The sequence below is a fragment of the Zophobas morio genome, unplaced genomic scaffold, assembly GCF_036711695.1.
Source record: "Zophobas morio isolate AGI-343-1 ecotype UQ-CSIRO unplaced genomic scaffold, CSIRO_AGI_Zmor_V1 ptg000010l, whole genome shotgun sequence".
NCBI lineage: Eukaryota > Metazoa > Arthropoda > Insecta > Coleoptera > Tenebrionidae > Zophobas > Zophobas morio.
This window is the reverse complement of record NW_026972115.1, coordinates 6,787,673-6,803,575: the sequence shown is the minus strand read 5'-3', so window position 1 is coordinate 6,803,575 and position 15,903 is coordinate 6,787,673. Positions and strand designations below refer to the sequence as shown.

Below are 15,903 nucleotides of genomic sequence, written 5' to 3'. Positions count from 1 at the left end.
GTCCCTTGGTGTTTTGTTTCTCAATTGGAGACCCTTGGTGTTTTATTTTTGGAGGAATTTCAAAGAATCTTGGAGTCCCTTGGTGTTTTGTTTTCGGAAGAATTTGAAATTATTTTAGGATCCATTGGAATTTGATTTTTTTTAAGAATTTGAAAAAATCTCGAGGCCTTTTGGAGTTTCGTTTTTGGAAGAATTTGAAAAAAATCTTTGGTTCCCCTGGTGTTTTGTTTTCTTAGTATTTGAAAGAATCTTGAGGTCCTCTGGTGTTTTATTGGCGGAAGAATTTGACAAACTCTTGGAGACTTTTTTAGTGTTTTATTTTTGGAAGAATTTGCAAAATCCTTTGAGTCCCTTGGTGTTTTATTTTCGAAGTATTAAGATTCTTGTGCTCCTCTCGTGTTTTATTGCTGGAAAAATTTAAAGACCCCTGGTGTTTTATTTTTGGAAATATTTCAAGGAATCTTGGGGTCCCTTGGTATTTTGTTTTCGGAAGAATTTTAAGATCCATTGGAAATTTATTTTTGAAAAAATTTCAAAAAATCTGGAGTCCCCCTGGAGTTTTGTTTTTGGAAGTCTTTGAAAAAATCTTGTATACCTTAAAGTCTCCTGTTGTTTTATTCTTTGAGTCTGAAAGAATCTGGTGTTCTGTTTTTTGAAGAATTTGAATAAATCTGAGATTTCCTAGTGTTTTTTTTTTTTGGAAGAATTTCAAAAAATTTTTGAGTCCCCTGGTGTTTTGTTTTTGGAAGGATTTGATTAAATGTTAGGGTGCTCTGGGGTTTTATTTTTGGAGGAATTTCAAAGAATCTTGGAGTCCCTTAGTGTTTTGTTTTCGGAAGATTTGAAATAATTTTGACATTTTAAAATTTTATTTTTGAAAAGATTTTAAAAATCTCGAGGCCTCCTGGAGTTTTGGTTTTGGAAAAATTTGAATAATTCTTGAGGTGCCCCAGTGTTTTATTAATTATTAGAAGAACTTGAAAAAATCTTTGGGTCCTTTTGGTACTTTGTGATTCTTGAAGTCCTATGGTGTTTTATTACTGGAAGAATTTGGAGACCCTTGGTGTTTTATTTTTGGAAAAATTTCAAAGAATTTGGGAGTCTTGGTGTTTTGTTTTCAGAAGAATTTGAAATAATTTTGGGATCCATTGGAATTTTATTTTTGGAAAGATTTTAAAAATCTCGAGGCCCTCTGGAGTTTCGTTTTTCGAAGAATTTGAATAAATGTTGAGGTGCCTCGGTGTTTCATTATGACACCCTATTTTTTAGAGATTTTTAATTGTTTGATATATGTATTATACTTTAATATTTTTAAACAATAATTCAAAATTTTCTTGAATACGACCCTGAAATTTACGCAGATTTCAAGACGATACGACCACAAACAGCCGAAAGGACACATTCAAATCATTACTTACTCTGCTCTATCAAGGACCCATTTCTATATAGTTTCTACGTAAAGTAGTACGCCGCAGCCACAAACTACTTATTTTACTCCACACCGATCCGTCCCCACAAAACGCGGCCGCCACTACCCCATTCCTCGACCCTCCAACCCCGCCCCCGCACCCCGCCAAACCCCAAATTACAGTCTTTTTCCAATTTGTTAAACCTAATCACCACGCTACATAAACCCGGCGAACGTAATTCGAAAGAAAAACCGTGTCCGCCCGCCTCCCCGCCGAAAATATCACAACATAATTAGCGAATAATTCGGCAGAAAATTTAATTAGACCCAATCGACATTCATCGCCGTCCCTCTCGACTAACGAATTTAATTACAGGTAGGGCGGCGAAATAACAACGGTGCGCGACCGGACCCGACCTCCGACCCTGGCCAACTTGTAATAATTATCGCCGTCCCGCAAAACAATAACGACCAATTGATTTTCGCGTAGGTGTGTAGTGTAGTTGCCCTCGCGAAAAATTCGCATTTCCACCATCGATCCAGCCCAAAATAAACAACAAGGCGAAGACGAGCGGCTTGCGGCGGCCGGGAATTGTCTCCTGGCCAACTTCGCCCATATTCCGGGACGGAAACGGCACCGGACTCGCCGGAACCCGCCGCAATAGGACGCTGGAGCTTTCTCCCCCACGCATATTTGAAGCGGGCGAAGTTTTGTCGAACAGTCTGATCGTGTTAATCCGAGTCTCGTTGCACGTTTTCGGTGCTGTCTTTCAGTTATCCAATCTGCCGAGCTCATCCGGATAAAACACGGAACTACGGTCTAATCTAGCAATTTCTTCCGGAGCCCGGTATCGGCTTTTTTTCGTCTTGATGGAACGGCCTGGCTTGCGGAAACAAACGACTTGTGTAGGAGTTTCCACTGACCAGAAAATAAAATTATTGAGGGATTTGTAGCGGGGAATTAAAGTGGAGGCGCATTTGCTGAATTTCGTATGACTTATCGAACGTCTGCTAGGTACGTATGTGGCTGTTTGCGGCGTTCGAATTGATTTCCGCTACGTGTAATGGGGGAAACGTTATCATAAAATTTTATAACCGGAAAAGCCGAAGTTGGAAACTTAATCTTTGGGGCGGGTTGGAGTGGGACGCGTGCCGGTTTGCGGCGGCGATCGTCCTTTGCCTTGTATCCACGTCGTGAGATATTCAAACCGTAATTTTCCGAATGAGCGAGTTCCATAATTTAAACATAAAACCTGTGTGGACGTTAAATGTACACATCGCTCGTCATAAATTCTTTATTACTTACAGGTTTGGTGTTCTGTTGAATCCGTAATGATGAGAATTGGAGCAGAAGCAATCGTGTATACAAATTTATTCCACAAAACGAACAATGCCGTTGAAAATGGTAATCTTAAAAGCAATAATGTTCATTGTTCCAAATTTGAATGCGGTGGCAGGCTTATGATTAAATCTCTTTATAAAAATTTTCAAGCCAATAAGCGACATATTGTTTCATTTGCACATTAAATAATTTATACGAGCCAAGAATGAAACTGGGAAGTCATTTTCTCTATATAGGATTGAATGAATTTGTTTCCCAAAAAACTTTAAGATAAAAATCCCCGGAGCGCTGCGATGATGTGTATTTTCGATGTAAATTGCGGCGATAATGAATCTTCAAGTGAACGACAATATTAAAATTTGTCAAAGAAGCGAATTAAATGAAAATTAGATACACACCAACATGTCATTTTCGTTTAGATTATATTATGATGTAAACATTAATAAATCCCGAACAATGCGATCGTGCAGTTTTGACATTGAGCATAAACGTCAAATATCTCACGACCTTGCACCATTTCCTCACCGACCAAGTAGAAAACTTACACGAGACCATTGATTAAATACATATAGATAGACCCATGCTATTGTTTGGAGCGAACAGGCCAACGGCCGGCGAACAAGAGATGGCGCACCAACAGTCGGCCGTCAAACGCCGGCGAAAAGCTTGGACACCAATCGCGCGCGTAGATAACCCAAATCGCAGCAACAATACATTTAATAAAGCTACCACTCGACAGAGGGCGACGAAAACAATGTGTAAAAATCTCATAGTAACCATTTATATAATTTGCAACGTTGCCAGATGAGCCTAGCACAACTTTGCCGTTATTTCTAGTCGATTAGATTTTATTTCGTTTAAAAGTTTCTGGTGAATAAATGGAATTATTATAATGAATAAACAATACAAACAAATTATTACTTGTTATTTTAAATATTTGTTAGTGTTGATGAAAACATAAATGGTAATTAAAGTTATTCTAAATACGGTCCGGTCCGGTAGCTCAAATTTTACAGTACGAGTGATATGTTTCAGGACGAGTAGGTAGCCGAGTCTTTAATTTCGAAACGAGTACTGCGAAAAGAGTTACCGGACGTATGTTGTTATGTATTTTATTTCATACTGTCAACATACTTTTTTATTCGATAATATTATTATTATTTTGAGAAAAAATCCAAATCGAGTCACTTTTTCTGACATCGTTAGCAACCGCTCTTTGGTAAATGTTTTAATTTGTTTATTCGTGCAAATCAGCATCATATGTTTAAACACATAGTACTTATAACACTTTACAGGACTTATTGTTTTGTATAATCCGACTCGATGGACGAATGTTTTGTGCAATCCGTCTCGAAGGACCAATGTTTGTGCAACTCGGCTCGTCCTACCAGTATTTTTTGTAATCGGGTTGATACGACAATGTGATACCGAATTGTACTTTGATATTGCTCCAAGGACCTTTGTTTTCTTGCGTGCGAGATAATAGACAGCGTTCGGTTTCGATGTTTAATACAGGACGGTTACAGAAGTACTAAATTTACATTTGTATTTACAATAACAGGTAAAGCAAAAGAGACCCAAAAGGGTCAGTGGCCGCTTCCGGAAATGGAAGACTTGTCCTTTTTGGCCACGGAGGTAGAAGAGTGTCTCTTCTACCTCCGTGTTTTTGGCTCAATTTTATCGGACTTGTCCGTTTTTTTTATTTTACCGGAATAGTTCGATCCAGTAAAACGTCAAACTTGACATAGTATGAAGTAAAATAAATAAATTTTATGATGTAAATACAATTAAGTGTATCGATAATAATTCGCTACTGAAAATTTATTGAAATATAATTTGTGTTAAAAAAAGATTTTTGTGGTTTTATGGTTTATTAAATGTAATTAAAATAAATAATATCAAGAACTTGTATTATATATCAAAAACATTCATTGTAAATAAGAAAATTATGTAAATAAACCATAAAACCATACAAAATTTTCCTGCGACCTCTATTCAAAATCCAAGTTTACCAATAGGAATTAAGGCACAAAGATGTTTCACTGAATTTTATGGTGCTACCGGATAAACCAAAGCTTTAGTGGCCTACTGACGGCAAAATAAACGTTTGTTTACATGTCAAAATTGAATAAAATTTATTTATTTTACTTTATACTATGTCAAGTTTGACGTTTTACTGGATCGAACGATTCCGGTAAAATCAAAAAAACGGACAAGTCCGATAAAATTGAGCCAAAAAGGACAAGTGTTCCATTTCCGGAAGCGGCCACTGACCCTTTTGGGTCTCTTTTGCTTTACCTGTTATTGTAAATACAAATGTAAATTTAGTACTTCTGTAACCGTCCTGTATTAAACAACGAAACCGAACGCTGTCTATTATCTCGCACGCAAGAAAACAAAGGTCCTTGGAGCAATATCAAAGTACAATTCGGTATCACATTGTCGTATCAACCAGATTACAAAAAATACTGGTAGGACGAGCCGAGTTGCACAAACATTGGTCCTTCGAGACGGATTGCACAAAACATTCGTCCATCGAGTCGGATTATACAAAACAATAAGTCCTGTAAAGTGTTATAAGTACTATGTGTTTAAACATATGATGCTGATTTGCACGAATAAACAAATTAAAACATTTACCAAAGAGCGGTTGCTAACGATGTCAGAAAAAGTGACTCGATTTGGATTTTTTCTCAAAATAATAATAATATTATCGAATAAAAAAGTATGTTGACAGTATGAAATAAAATACATAACAACATACGTCCGGTAACTCTTTTCGCAGTACTCGTTTCGAAATTAAAGACTCGGCTACCTACTCGTCCTGAAACATATCACTCGTACTGTAAAATTTGAGCTACCGGACCGGACCGTATTTAGAATAACTTTAATTACCATTTATGTTTTCATCAACACTAACAAGTATTTAAAATAACAAGTAATAATTTGTTTGTATTGTTTATTCATTATAATAATTCCATTTATTCACCAGAAACTTTTAAACGAAATAAAATCTAATCGACTAGAAATAACGGCAAAGTTGTGCTAGGCTCATCTGGCAACGTTGCAAATTATATAAATGGTTACTATGAGATTTTTACACATTGTTTTCGTCGCCCTCTGTCGAGTGGTAGCTTTATTAAATGTATTGTTGCTGCGATTTGGGTTATCTACGCGCGCGATTGGTGTCCAAGCTTTTCGCCGGCGTTTGACGGCCGACTGTTGGTGCGCCATCTCTTGTTCGCCGGCCGTTGGCCTGTTCGCTCCAAACAATAGCATGGGTCTATCTATATGTATTTAATCAATGACGAGACTAATTCATTCTACTCTTTTGCTTTAAGCTGTTATTAGCTTTTCTTTGATTTAATTGAAAATGTGTTCAGTTCGTTAAATACAATACCGAACGAAGCCATGTAAATGAATTACTTTCCATTTTAATAGGAATTGGGTAACGTTCGCATTCGCAAAAACTTAAACGAAAGCAAATACATTATAAACCTTAAAACGTCTTTTCAAAGGAACATTCATCGAACAACCGGGACACGTTAAACGCAGTAAAAAAGCAGAAATCCACGGTGAAATGAGGAGTCGCGAAACCGTGAAATCCAGAAATAGAGAAATGAACGCAAACTCGGGCTTGGAGGGTACATGGCAATCAGAATTTAACAAACTGAATGGCTTTATAATCTCGAGAAATGCACAATCTCGCGCCGAGAACTTTGAATACGTAACTCGGGCTTCGATTCGAATTTCCATCTCGGCTAAATTCGTACATTTCATTAGATAGATAATGCCGGCAAAAGTCAACCAAAGCAATCAGACCGCCGGCCCCGCCACAACAAACAATAAATGAACCCCTCATAAATTTCGCAACATTACGGCTAACCGAATCAAAGGCGCCGGCTCCACCGACCCTACCCTCCACGGGAAATATTCTTCCATTACTTACGCGTTGTTGACTCGCAGACTTAATAATTCAAGTTTCTAGACACCGCGGAAAGTCCAGAAATGCTCGACTATTCATCGCGGTCATCGATTTCCCCGCATTCAGATATAATAAACGATTCCGCATGGAGTCCTATCGAGTCGCTAAATGAAGTTTGTTCAATCGTTGACTGAAAACCCCGGCCCGAATTAGCGCCACCATTCACACTTACGCCAACATAACACAAAATAACGATCCCCTACGAACCCGGCCACTAAATAATCCCCCGCCTGTACCTGACCTGCACGAATCATTTCCATTCCATTTTCCATTCGCTTCCACAAAAAGGATAACCGAGACTTATCCTGCGCCCGTTATGGAAAATTTGCTCCCGAGAAGGATAAAAAAAACCTTATCCGTGTCAAGGATAATGACTCCGCAGCACAAACCCTAATATATGGACGATATTTATTTCGTCAACATAGTTCATGCAGACGAAAAAACTAGGAGGAGCGGGTCGCATGCAAATCCGCCGCCGCCGCCTTCGGAAAACGAAACGGGGGCGGCGGCATTCGTAACAAATGATTACAAAAATAAGGCAGAATATTAAACTGATATGCAGAGGAATTTTAGAAATATAATGGGGTCAATAAACGTGGACTACTAGATTGCTCATTAACTATAGTATACAGGTAGAGTTTGAAAGAATAATAATAATAAGACTAATAGAGATATCATAACAAAAAAATTGGTGGGAGGTTAGGACTTTTCTCTTCTAATAACCTTTATAAAGTAATTAACACTCCTCCGCAGCCAACTCCAACTCCGCGCAAATTCCAAGGGGACGCGGTTGGTACAATTGCGTATAATTGGAAATTTAAAATAAATAACAGGAAAAATGCTTTTCGAAAAATTGAAAATTGTCCCAAATGAAATGTTGAGAAATCGAAAAGTCCAAAAATTTTTAAAATCGAGATGTCGAGAAATCAAAATATCAAAAAATCGTAAAATCGAAAAATCGAAAACTGTAAAATCTAAAAACTGACAAACTGACAAATCAAAAAAAAAAATGGGAAATCAGGAAACCGAAAATATGAAATTTTAAAAATTGAATCGAAAAACTGAACCCAAAATTTTAATAAATTGAAAAATCAAAATACCGAAAAATAGGAAACTCGAAAAATCGCAAAGCCAAAAAGCCGAGAAATCGAAACATCGAAAGATTGAAACGTCGAGATCGAAACATTAAAAGATCGAAAAATCGAAATAGCCCAAAATCGAAAAACCGAGAAATTGAAACATTGATAAATTTAAAATTTAAAAAAACCGAAACCGATAAATCAAAAATCTAAAACTGAAAACCCAAAAAATTTAGAATTCAAAAAATCGAAAAACTGTTGAATCAAAAAAAAAACCAAACCTGGAATATCGAAAAACTGAAAAATCGAAACATCGAAAAATTGTAAACGCAAAGGCAAAAAATCGAAAAACCGGGAATATAAAAATCCAAACATCGAAAAATTGGAACATCGGGATCGAAACATCAAAACATTAAGAAATCCAAAAGTCGAGAAGTCGAAAAATCAAAATAGCCCAAAATCGAAAAACGGAAAAATTAAAAATCGAAGCTCTGATAGAATTAAAATTTAAAACATTGATAAATTGAAAAATCCAGACACAGGAAAAAATCGAAATTGGAAGAAATGGAAAAGTGGAAAAATCAAACAACTGAGAAATCGGAAAATCTAAAAATCTAAAATTTAAATAATCGAAAAATCTAAAACTTTCATTAAAAAACTGAAAAATCAAAAAAATTAAAAACTCAAAACTGCAAAATCGAAATATGGAAAAATCGAAAAACCGAGAAATCCAAAAATTAAAAATTGAAGCACTGGAAATAGAAATTTAAAAAATCGAAAAATCTAAAACTGAGAATTCGAAAAATTGAAAAATCGAGAAATCGAAAATTTGAAAAATTTTAAAAATCAAGATGATGAGAAATCGAAATATCAGAAAATTGTAAAATCGAAAAACCGGAAACTGTAAAATTTAAAAAATTGAATCGAAAAACTGAAAAAACAAGATATTGAAAAACCCTAAATTTTAATTTCAAAAATTGGAAAATGGAGAAACTGAAAAATCAAAATGTCGAAAAATGGAAACTCGAAAAATCGCAAAGCCCGAAAATCGAAACATTAAAAGATCGAAAAATCGAAATTGCCCAAAATCGAAATTGCCCAAAATCGAAAAACCGAGAAATTGAAAACTAAAACATTGATCAATTTAAAATTTAGAAAAATCGAAATCGATGAACCGAAAAATCTAAAAAGTGAAAAATCAAAAAAACGAGAAATCGAAAAACCTAGAATTTAAAAAATCGAAAAAATTAGAATCAAAAAAATTAAAAACCCAAAACTGGAATATTGAAAAACTAAAAAATCATCAAAAAATTGTAAACTAAAAATCGCAACGGCAAAAAATCGAAAAACCGAGAAATCGAAAAATCCAAAGATCGAAAAATTGAAACATCGGGATCGAAACATCAAAAGATTAAGAAATCAAAAAATCGAAATATCCCAAAGTCGAAAAACGGAAAAATTAATAATCGAAGCACTGATAAAATTTAAAACATTGATAAATTGAACAATGCAGAAATAGGAAATTCGAAAAGTTGAAAAATCGAGAAATGGAAAACTCGAAACATCAAAAACATTAAAAACCCAAACCTGCAAAATCGAAACCTGGAAAAATCGAAAAACCGAGAAATCGAAAAATTTTAAAATCGAGAAAAAGAAAATTTGAAAAAATTGAAACAATCGAGATGAGAAATCGAAATATCAAAAAATTGTAAAATCGAAAAACCGAAAACTGTAAAATTTATAAACTTGAATCGAAAAACTGAAAAAACAAGATATTGAAAAGCCCTAAATTTTAATGTCGAAAAATTGAGAAATGAAAAAACTGAAAAATCAAAATATCGAAAAATGGAAACTCGAAAAATCGCAAAGCCCAAAAATCGAAAAACGGAGGAATTGAAAACTGAAATATTGATCAATTTAAAAAATCGAAAAACCTAGAATTTAAAAAATTGAAAAAGTGAAAAATCCAAAAAAATAAAAACACAAAACTGCAATATTGAAAAACTAAAAAATCGGAACATCGAAAAATTGTGAACTCTAAAATTCGCAATGGCGAAACTCGAAAAACCGAGAAATTGAAAAATCCAAACATCGGGATCGAAACATAAAAAGATTAAGAAATCGAAAAGGCGAGAAGTCGAAAAATTGAAATATCCCAAAATCGAAAAACGGAAAAATGAAAAATTGAAGCACTCATAAAACTACAATTTTAAAACATCGATAAATTGAAAAATCGAAAAATTGAAGAAATGAAAAGCCGAAAAATTGAAAAATCCGGAAATAGGAAATTCAAAAAATCGAAAAATGGAAAACTCGAAAAATCAAACAACTAAGAAATCGGGAAAACTAAAAATCAAAAATTTAAACAAATTGAATCGAAAAATCTAAAAATTGAAAAATCAATAAAACGAGAAATCGGGAAATCGAAAAATCTAGAATTTAAAAAGCTTTAATTGAAAAACTGAAAAATCAAAAAAAATTAAAAACCCAAAACTGCAAAATCGAAAAATTCAAAAATGGAAACATGGAAAAATCGCCAACACGAAAAATCGAAAAACTGAGAAATTGAATAATCGAAATATGTAAAAATTAAAAATTGAAGCACTGAAAATTAAAAATTACAAAATCGAAAAATTTAAGTCCTGAAAAATCTAAACCGAGAAGTCGAAAAATTGAAAAATGGAAAACTGAAAACTGTAAAATTTAAAAAATTGAATCGAAAAACTGAGAAAACAAGGCATTGAAAAACCCTAAATTTAAATCTCAAAAAATTGGAAAATGGAAAAACTGAAAACTCAAAATATCGAAAAATGGAAACTGGAAAAATTGCAAAGTCCAAAAATCGAAACTTCGAGATCGAAACATTCAAAAATCGAAAAATCGAAATTGCGCAAAATCGAAAAACGGAGAAATTGAAAACTGAAACATTGATCAATTTATAATTTAAAAAAATCGAAATCGCTAAATAGAAAAATCTAAATAAAAAATGAATGATAAAAAAAAAACGAGAAATCGGGAAATCGAAAAAGCCAGAATTTAAAAAATTGAAAAATTTAGTCGAAAAACTGAAAAATCAAAAAATTAAAAACCCAAAAATTGAAAAATTGAAATATCGAGATAGAAACATCAAAAGATCAAAAAATCGAAAAACAGAAATAACCCCCAAATCGAAAATGGAAAAACTGAAAATTGAAGCACTGAAAATTTAAATTTAAAAAATCGAAAAATTTAAAAACCGAAAAATTGAAAAATCGAGAAACCGAAAAGTGGAGTAATTTTAAAAATCGAGATAATGACGAGAAATCGAAATACCAAAAAATCGAAGAATCGGAAACCGAAAATTGTAAATTTTGAAAAATTGAATCGAAAAATTGGTAAATGGAAAAACGGAAGAATCAAAATATCGAAAAATGGAAATTCAGAAAATCGCAAAGCCGAAAAATCGAAACGTCGAGATCGAAACATTGAAAAATCGAAAAATCGAAATTGCTCAAAATCGAAAAACGGAGAAATTGAAAACTGAAACATTGATCACTTTAAAATTTAAAAAAATCGAAATCGATAAATCGAAAAATTTAAATTTAAAAAATCTACAATTTAAAAAATCGAAAAATTTAATTGAAAAACTGAACAATCAAAAAAATGAAAAACCCAAAACTGCATTATTAAAAAATTAAAACATAGAAAAATCGCAAAGGCGAAAGAAAAATAGAAAAACCGAGAAACCGAAAAATCCAAACATAGAAAAATTGAAATATGAAGATCGAAACATCGAAAAATCGAAAATTCGAGAAGTCGAAAAATCGAATTGGCCCAAAATCAAAAAATTCAAGCACTGATTAAACTAAAATTTAAAAAATCGAAAAATTTAAAGACCGAAAAATCTAAAACCGAGAGTTGAAAAATTGTAAAAAAACCCGGAAAAATGAAGAATTGAAAAACCGAAAAATCGGAAAATCGAAACCCGAAAAGTCAAAAAATCGAAAAATAGAAAAGTCCAAAAATTAAACAATTGAGAAATCGGGAAATCTAAAAGTCAAAAAGTTTTAAAATCGAAGAATCTAAAACCGAGAAGTCAAAGGGCTGAAAAATCGAAAATGAAAAATAGTAAAATCGAATAAATCAATCGAGAATTGAAAATTAAAATTTAATAAATCGAAAGATTCAAAAGTTCAAAACCCGAAAAACCTAACTCGAGAAGTCGAAAAATTGAAGAATGGAGAACCCCAAAAGTCAAATAATTTAAAATAAAAAAAAATCGAAATCGAAAAACTGAAAAATCAAAAAAACGAGAAATAGGGAAATCGAAAAATCCAGAATTTGTAAAATGGAAAAATTTAATCGAAAAACTGAAAAATTTAGAAAAATAAAAAATCCAAAATTGGAATATCGAAAAACTGAAAAATCGAAACATCGATAAAATGAAACATCTGGATCCAAAAATCGAAATGTCCCAAAATCGAAAAACGGCAAAATTAAAAACTGAAGCACTAATAAAACTAATAGATAAATTGAAAAATCGAAAAATTGAAGAAGTGAAAAACCGAAAAACCGAGAAATAGAAAATTCAAAAAATCGAAATTCCAAGAGCCTAAAAATGAAACTGAGAAATCGGGAAATCAAAAAGTCTTAAATTTAAAAAATCGAAAAATTGAATCGAAAAATTTAAAAACTGAAATATGAAAAATACGAGAAATCGGGAAATTCGAAAAATATAGAATTTAAAAAATCCATTATCTCAGATGGGCAGACAAATTGAAATATCGAAAAATCGGAAAATCGAAATTCGAAAAGTCGAAAAATCGAGAAATAGAAAAGTCCAAAAATCCAAAAATTAAACTGAGAAACCGGGAAAGCTAAAAGTCAACAAACTGAAAAATCAAGAAATTGAACAACCTAAAACTGAAATGGCGAAAAATTGAGAAATCGAAAAATTGGAAATTCAAAACATCTAAAAACTTTAAACTCGAAAAATCAAACATCGAAAAATTGAAACATCGAGACTGACTCGTCTAAAAATTGAGAAATCGAAAAGTCGAGAAGTGGAAAAATCGAAATAGCACAAAACCGAAAAATTAAAAACTGAAACACTGATAAATTTGAAATAAAAAAAATCGAATAATTGACTAAATTCAAAAACAAAAAATCAAACAAAAACGAGAAATCGGCAAATCGTAAAATCTACAATTTAAAAAATCGAAAATTTGAATCGAAAAACTGAAAAATCAAGAAATTGGAAAACCCAATCTTGAAATATTGAAAAATTGGGCTATCGAATATTTGAAAACTCGAAAAATCGAGATATTGGGAAATTGAAAAATTTTAAAACCGAAGAATCTAAAACCGAGAAGTCGAAGAGCTGAAAAAACGAAAAAGTGAAAAATAGGAAAATCGAACAATAAATAAATCGAAAATTAGAAACGCCAAAAATTGAAAAATTGAAGAATTGAAAAATCATAAAGCCGAAATATCGGAAAATTGAGAAACGGAAAGAAATCAGGGAATCAAAAATAATCCAAGTAACTTTTTCAGTGAAGCGATTTCGAAGTCCAGTGCTGGATTTATCCGCATTGTCCCCGTCCGTGGGCGGATGCCACTTTTGCGCACGGCGTAACGCACGTTACATCACAGGCGGAGGCGCATCCGAGGCTCTATTTTCAAACGCGTTTCCGGGATGGCGCTGCGACAAAAACGCCAAGACGACTCAAAACGCAACAGCTGACTCGAATCGAATTTAGATTTCCAGCGGCATACGCAAGCCGCCGACTAAATCTCTCGTCTTGGCCTCGACTCGACTTGGGCGACCGTTTCGCGAAATTTGATTTAGACGCGAGATCCAGATAAAACCCGCGGACAGTTAAAACTCGTCACTTATCCCCTCGGAAAAATCCAAGTTCCGTTTTTATTAACACCGCAGCGTTAACAAGAAAACTCGTATTTAGACGCAGCTCCCGGGCCCAACTACACCGATTGCACAATGTCGGGCATCCCGTTATATTTAGCGCGATTTACCGGAAGACGACTTCGTTTTTCGGGCAACATCAGGAGCGGGACGGCGAAAAAAATTGGCGAATCGATTTTCGATCGGGTCGCGGCGATTGAGAGGCGGCGGGCGTCGTCGCGGCCGGGGGAAAAAAGAGCAACAAATTAAAGACGAAGTTTGCCTTTGATATTGACCGCTTTATTGCGCGACGACGGCGCCAGGGGACTCGGAGTCCGTCTTGCAAATTTGATGGAGCGGAGCGGGCTTTTTATTCGGGACGGGATTTAATGGGGTCGGATTTACTTACCGGGATAAAAATCGTGCGATTTGGACATCTTGACTCGTGCCCCGGTTTCCTTCTGGAGCTGGGCGATGGTCTCGCCACCCTTGCCGATGATGGCGCCAGCCGCCACGCTCGGCACCAGGACCTTGAAATGATACGTTCCATCTCCGCCTGAAACAGAAACGGGTCCTTAGCACTGTCACCCAGTCGAATAAAGTCATTACTATTTTATTACTTCCCGAGCGTAAGCAAAGGAAGTATTGTAATCGAGTCCGTCGGCCGACTCTCTACTTTTACGTTTTCTCGATCTTTCATGACCCCTAGAAGACGAAGAAATAGGTCTCCCATTTCCGTCTGTCTGTCCGTCTGTCTGTCCGTCTGTCCGTCTGCCCCCGGATTTTTATTAGACAGATAATCTCCGAAAGTACTCGACCGATTGTTGTGAAATTTTGTACTTATATTAAGAATATCATGTAGATGGTAAAACGCTAACCAAAATTTGTCTAATCATCCCCACCACTAATGCGATGACGTCACTTCAAAATTGTACATAGTAAATGGGTTTTCAATTGTATAAAATAACATAGTCCTACACATGTAGTTTACAACTCTGAATCGACTTTTCACCCGAAACGTCCAGATTTTTGGAAAAAAAATCAAAATTATAAAACAACATTTTGAAATTTAATTTTTAATCTGCTAACCAGAATGCTTTGAAATGTTGCAGATGTTTTAAGGCTATAAAGAGCATCATAAATCTTTAGTCAAAAAATATTTGCTTATCCCCTCCAAAAACTTGATGACGTCAGCTCAAAAGTTTGTGGAATAAATCATATCTAAAATGTACAAAATATGATGAGTCTGTACTTGTGATCTATCACTCCATTCATATTTTTTGGATTTGCATATACAGAGTGACTCAAAAAAATTAATGAATCCGTAAATACAGTAGACGCCGCTTAATATGATCACGGTTAATGTTATCAACCGCTTAATGTGATCAAAATGGCTTGGAACGGGCCCACGCAATACCTATGCATTACAGTTTTTCCGTTTATTGTGATCAATATTTCGCTTATTGTGATCAATCTCGCAATTCTTAAACAAACGGGAATTGCTTTTTTGGAGAAGCGAGACGACTGAAACTAGTATTATGTTTTAATGAACATTCATTGCTCTCAAAAGGTACTACTCATTTTATACAATCACAATCAGTGGTCAAAAACAGACTTAAAAGCAGTGCGTTTTCGACTTTTGAACGAATGAATTTTTTCTGTTTTAAATCTGAGTAGACTTATGTAACAATTAACACGTCGAAACGACAAAATCTCAGTTTATCAGAGAAAAAAAAAAAAAAATTCAGCCCTTACTTAACAAATTTCTACAACAACCAAAGGAAATCGAGGGTTTCTTTCTCAGAATGGTAACCAAAATTTAAAATAAATTCTAATGTTTATGTACCTTCATCTACCAGCGTAATAAACACTGTCTTGTTCATGATTTTGTTTTGTTTCGAGTTTTACTGTCTCTGATTGTGGTTTTCGCTTATTATTATCAGTCGGTTAGTGTGATCAATTTGTCATAGTCCCAAAGTGATCACATTAAGCGACGTCAACTGTATATTTTATTGATTTAATCAGGAACTACAAAACGGAATGCTCTGACATCTTGCAGATGTTTTAAGGTTATAAAGAGCATAATAAATGTTTAGTCAAAATATATTTGCTTATCCCCTCCAAAAACTTGATGACGTCAGCTCGAAAATTTGCCGAATAAATCATATCTAAAATGTACAAAATATGATCAGTCTGTACTTGTGATCT

At 34.2% G+C, this 15,903-nt stretch overlaps 1 protein-coding gene across 7 annotated transcripts in view; it reads right to left on the bottom strand.

The window, feature by feature from the left end:
* Ps (pasilla) overlaps positions 1-15,903 on the bottom strand; it is a 94,606-nt gene that overhangs the window by 12,545 nt on the left and 66,158 nt on the right. For all 7 annotated transcript variants that reach the window (XM_064052261.1, XM_064052259.1, XM_064052256.1 and 4 more), the window contains one exon: positions 14,105-14,251. In XM_064052261.1, coding sequence (XP_063908331.1) covers positions 14,105-14,251 — 147 coding nt within the window. The remainder of the gene's footprint in view (positions 1-14,104; positions 14,252-15,903) is intronic.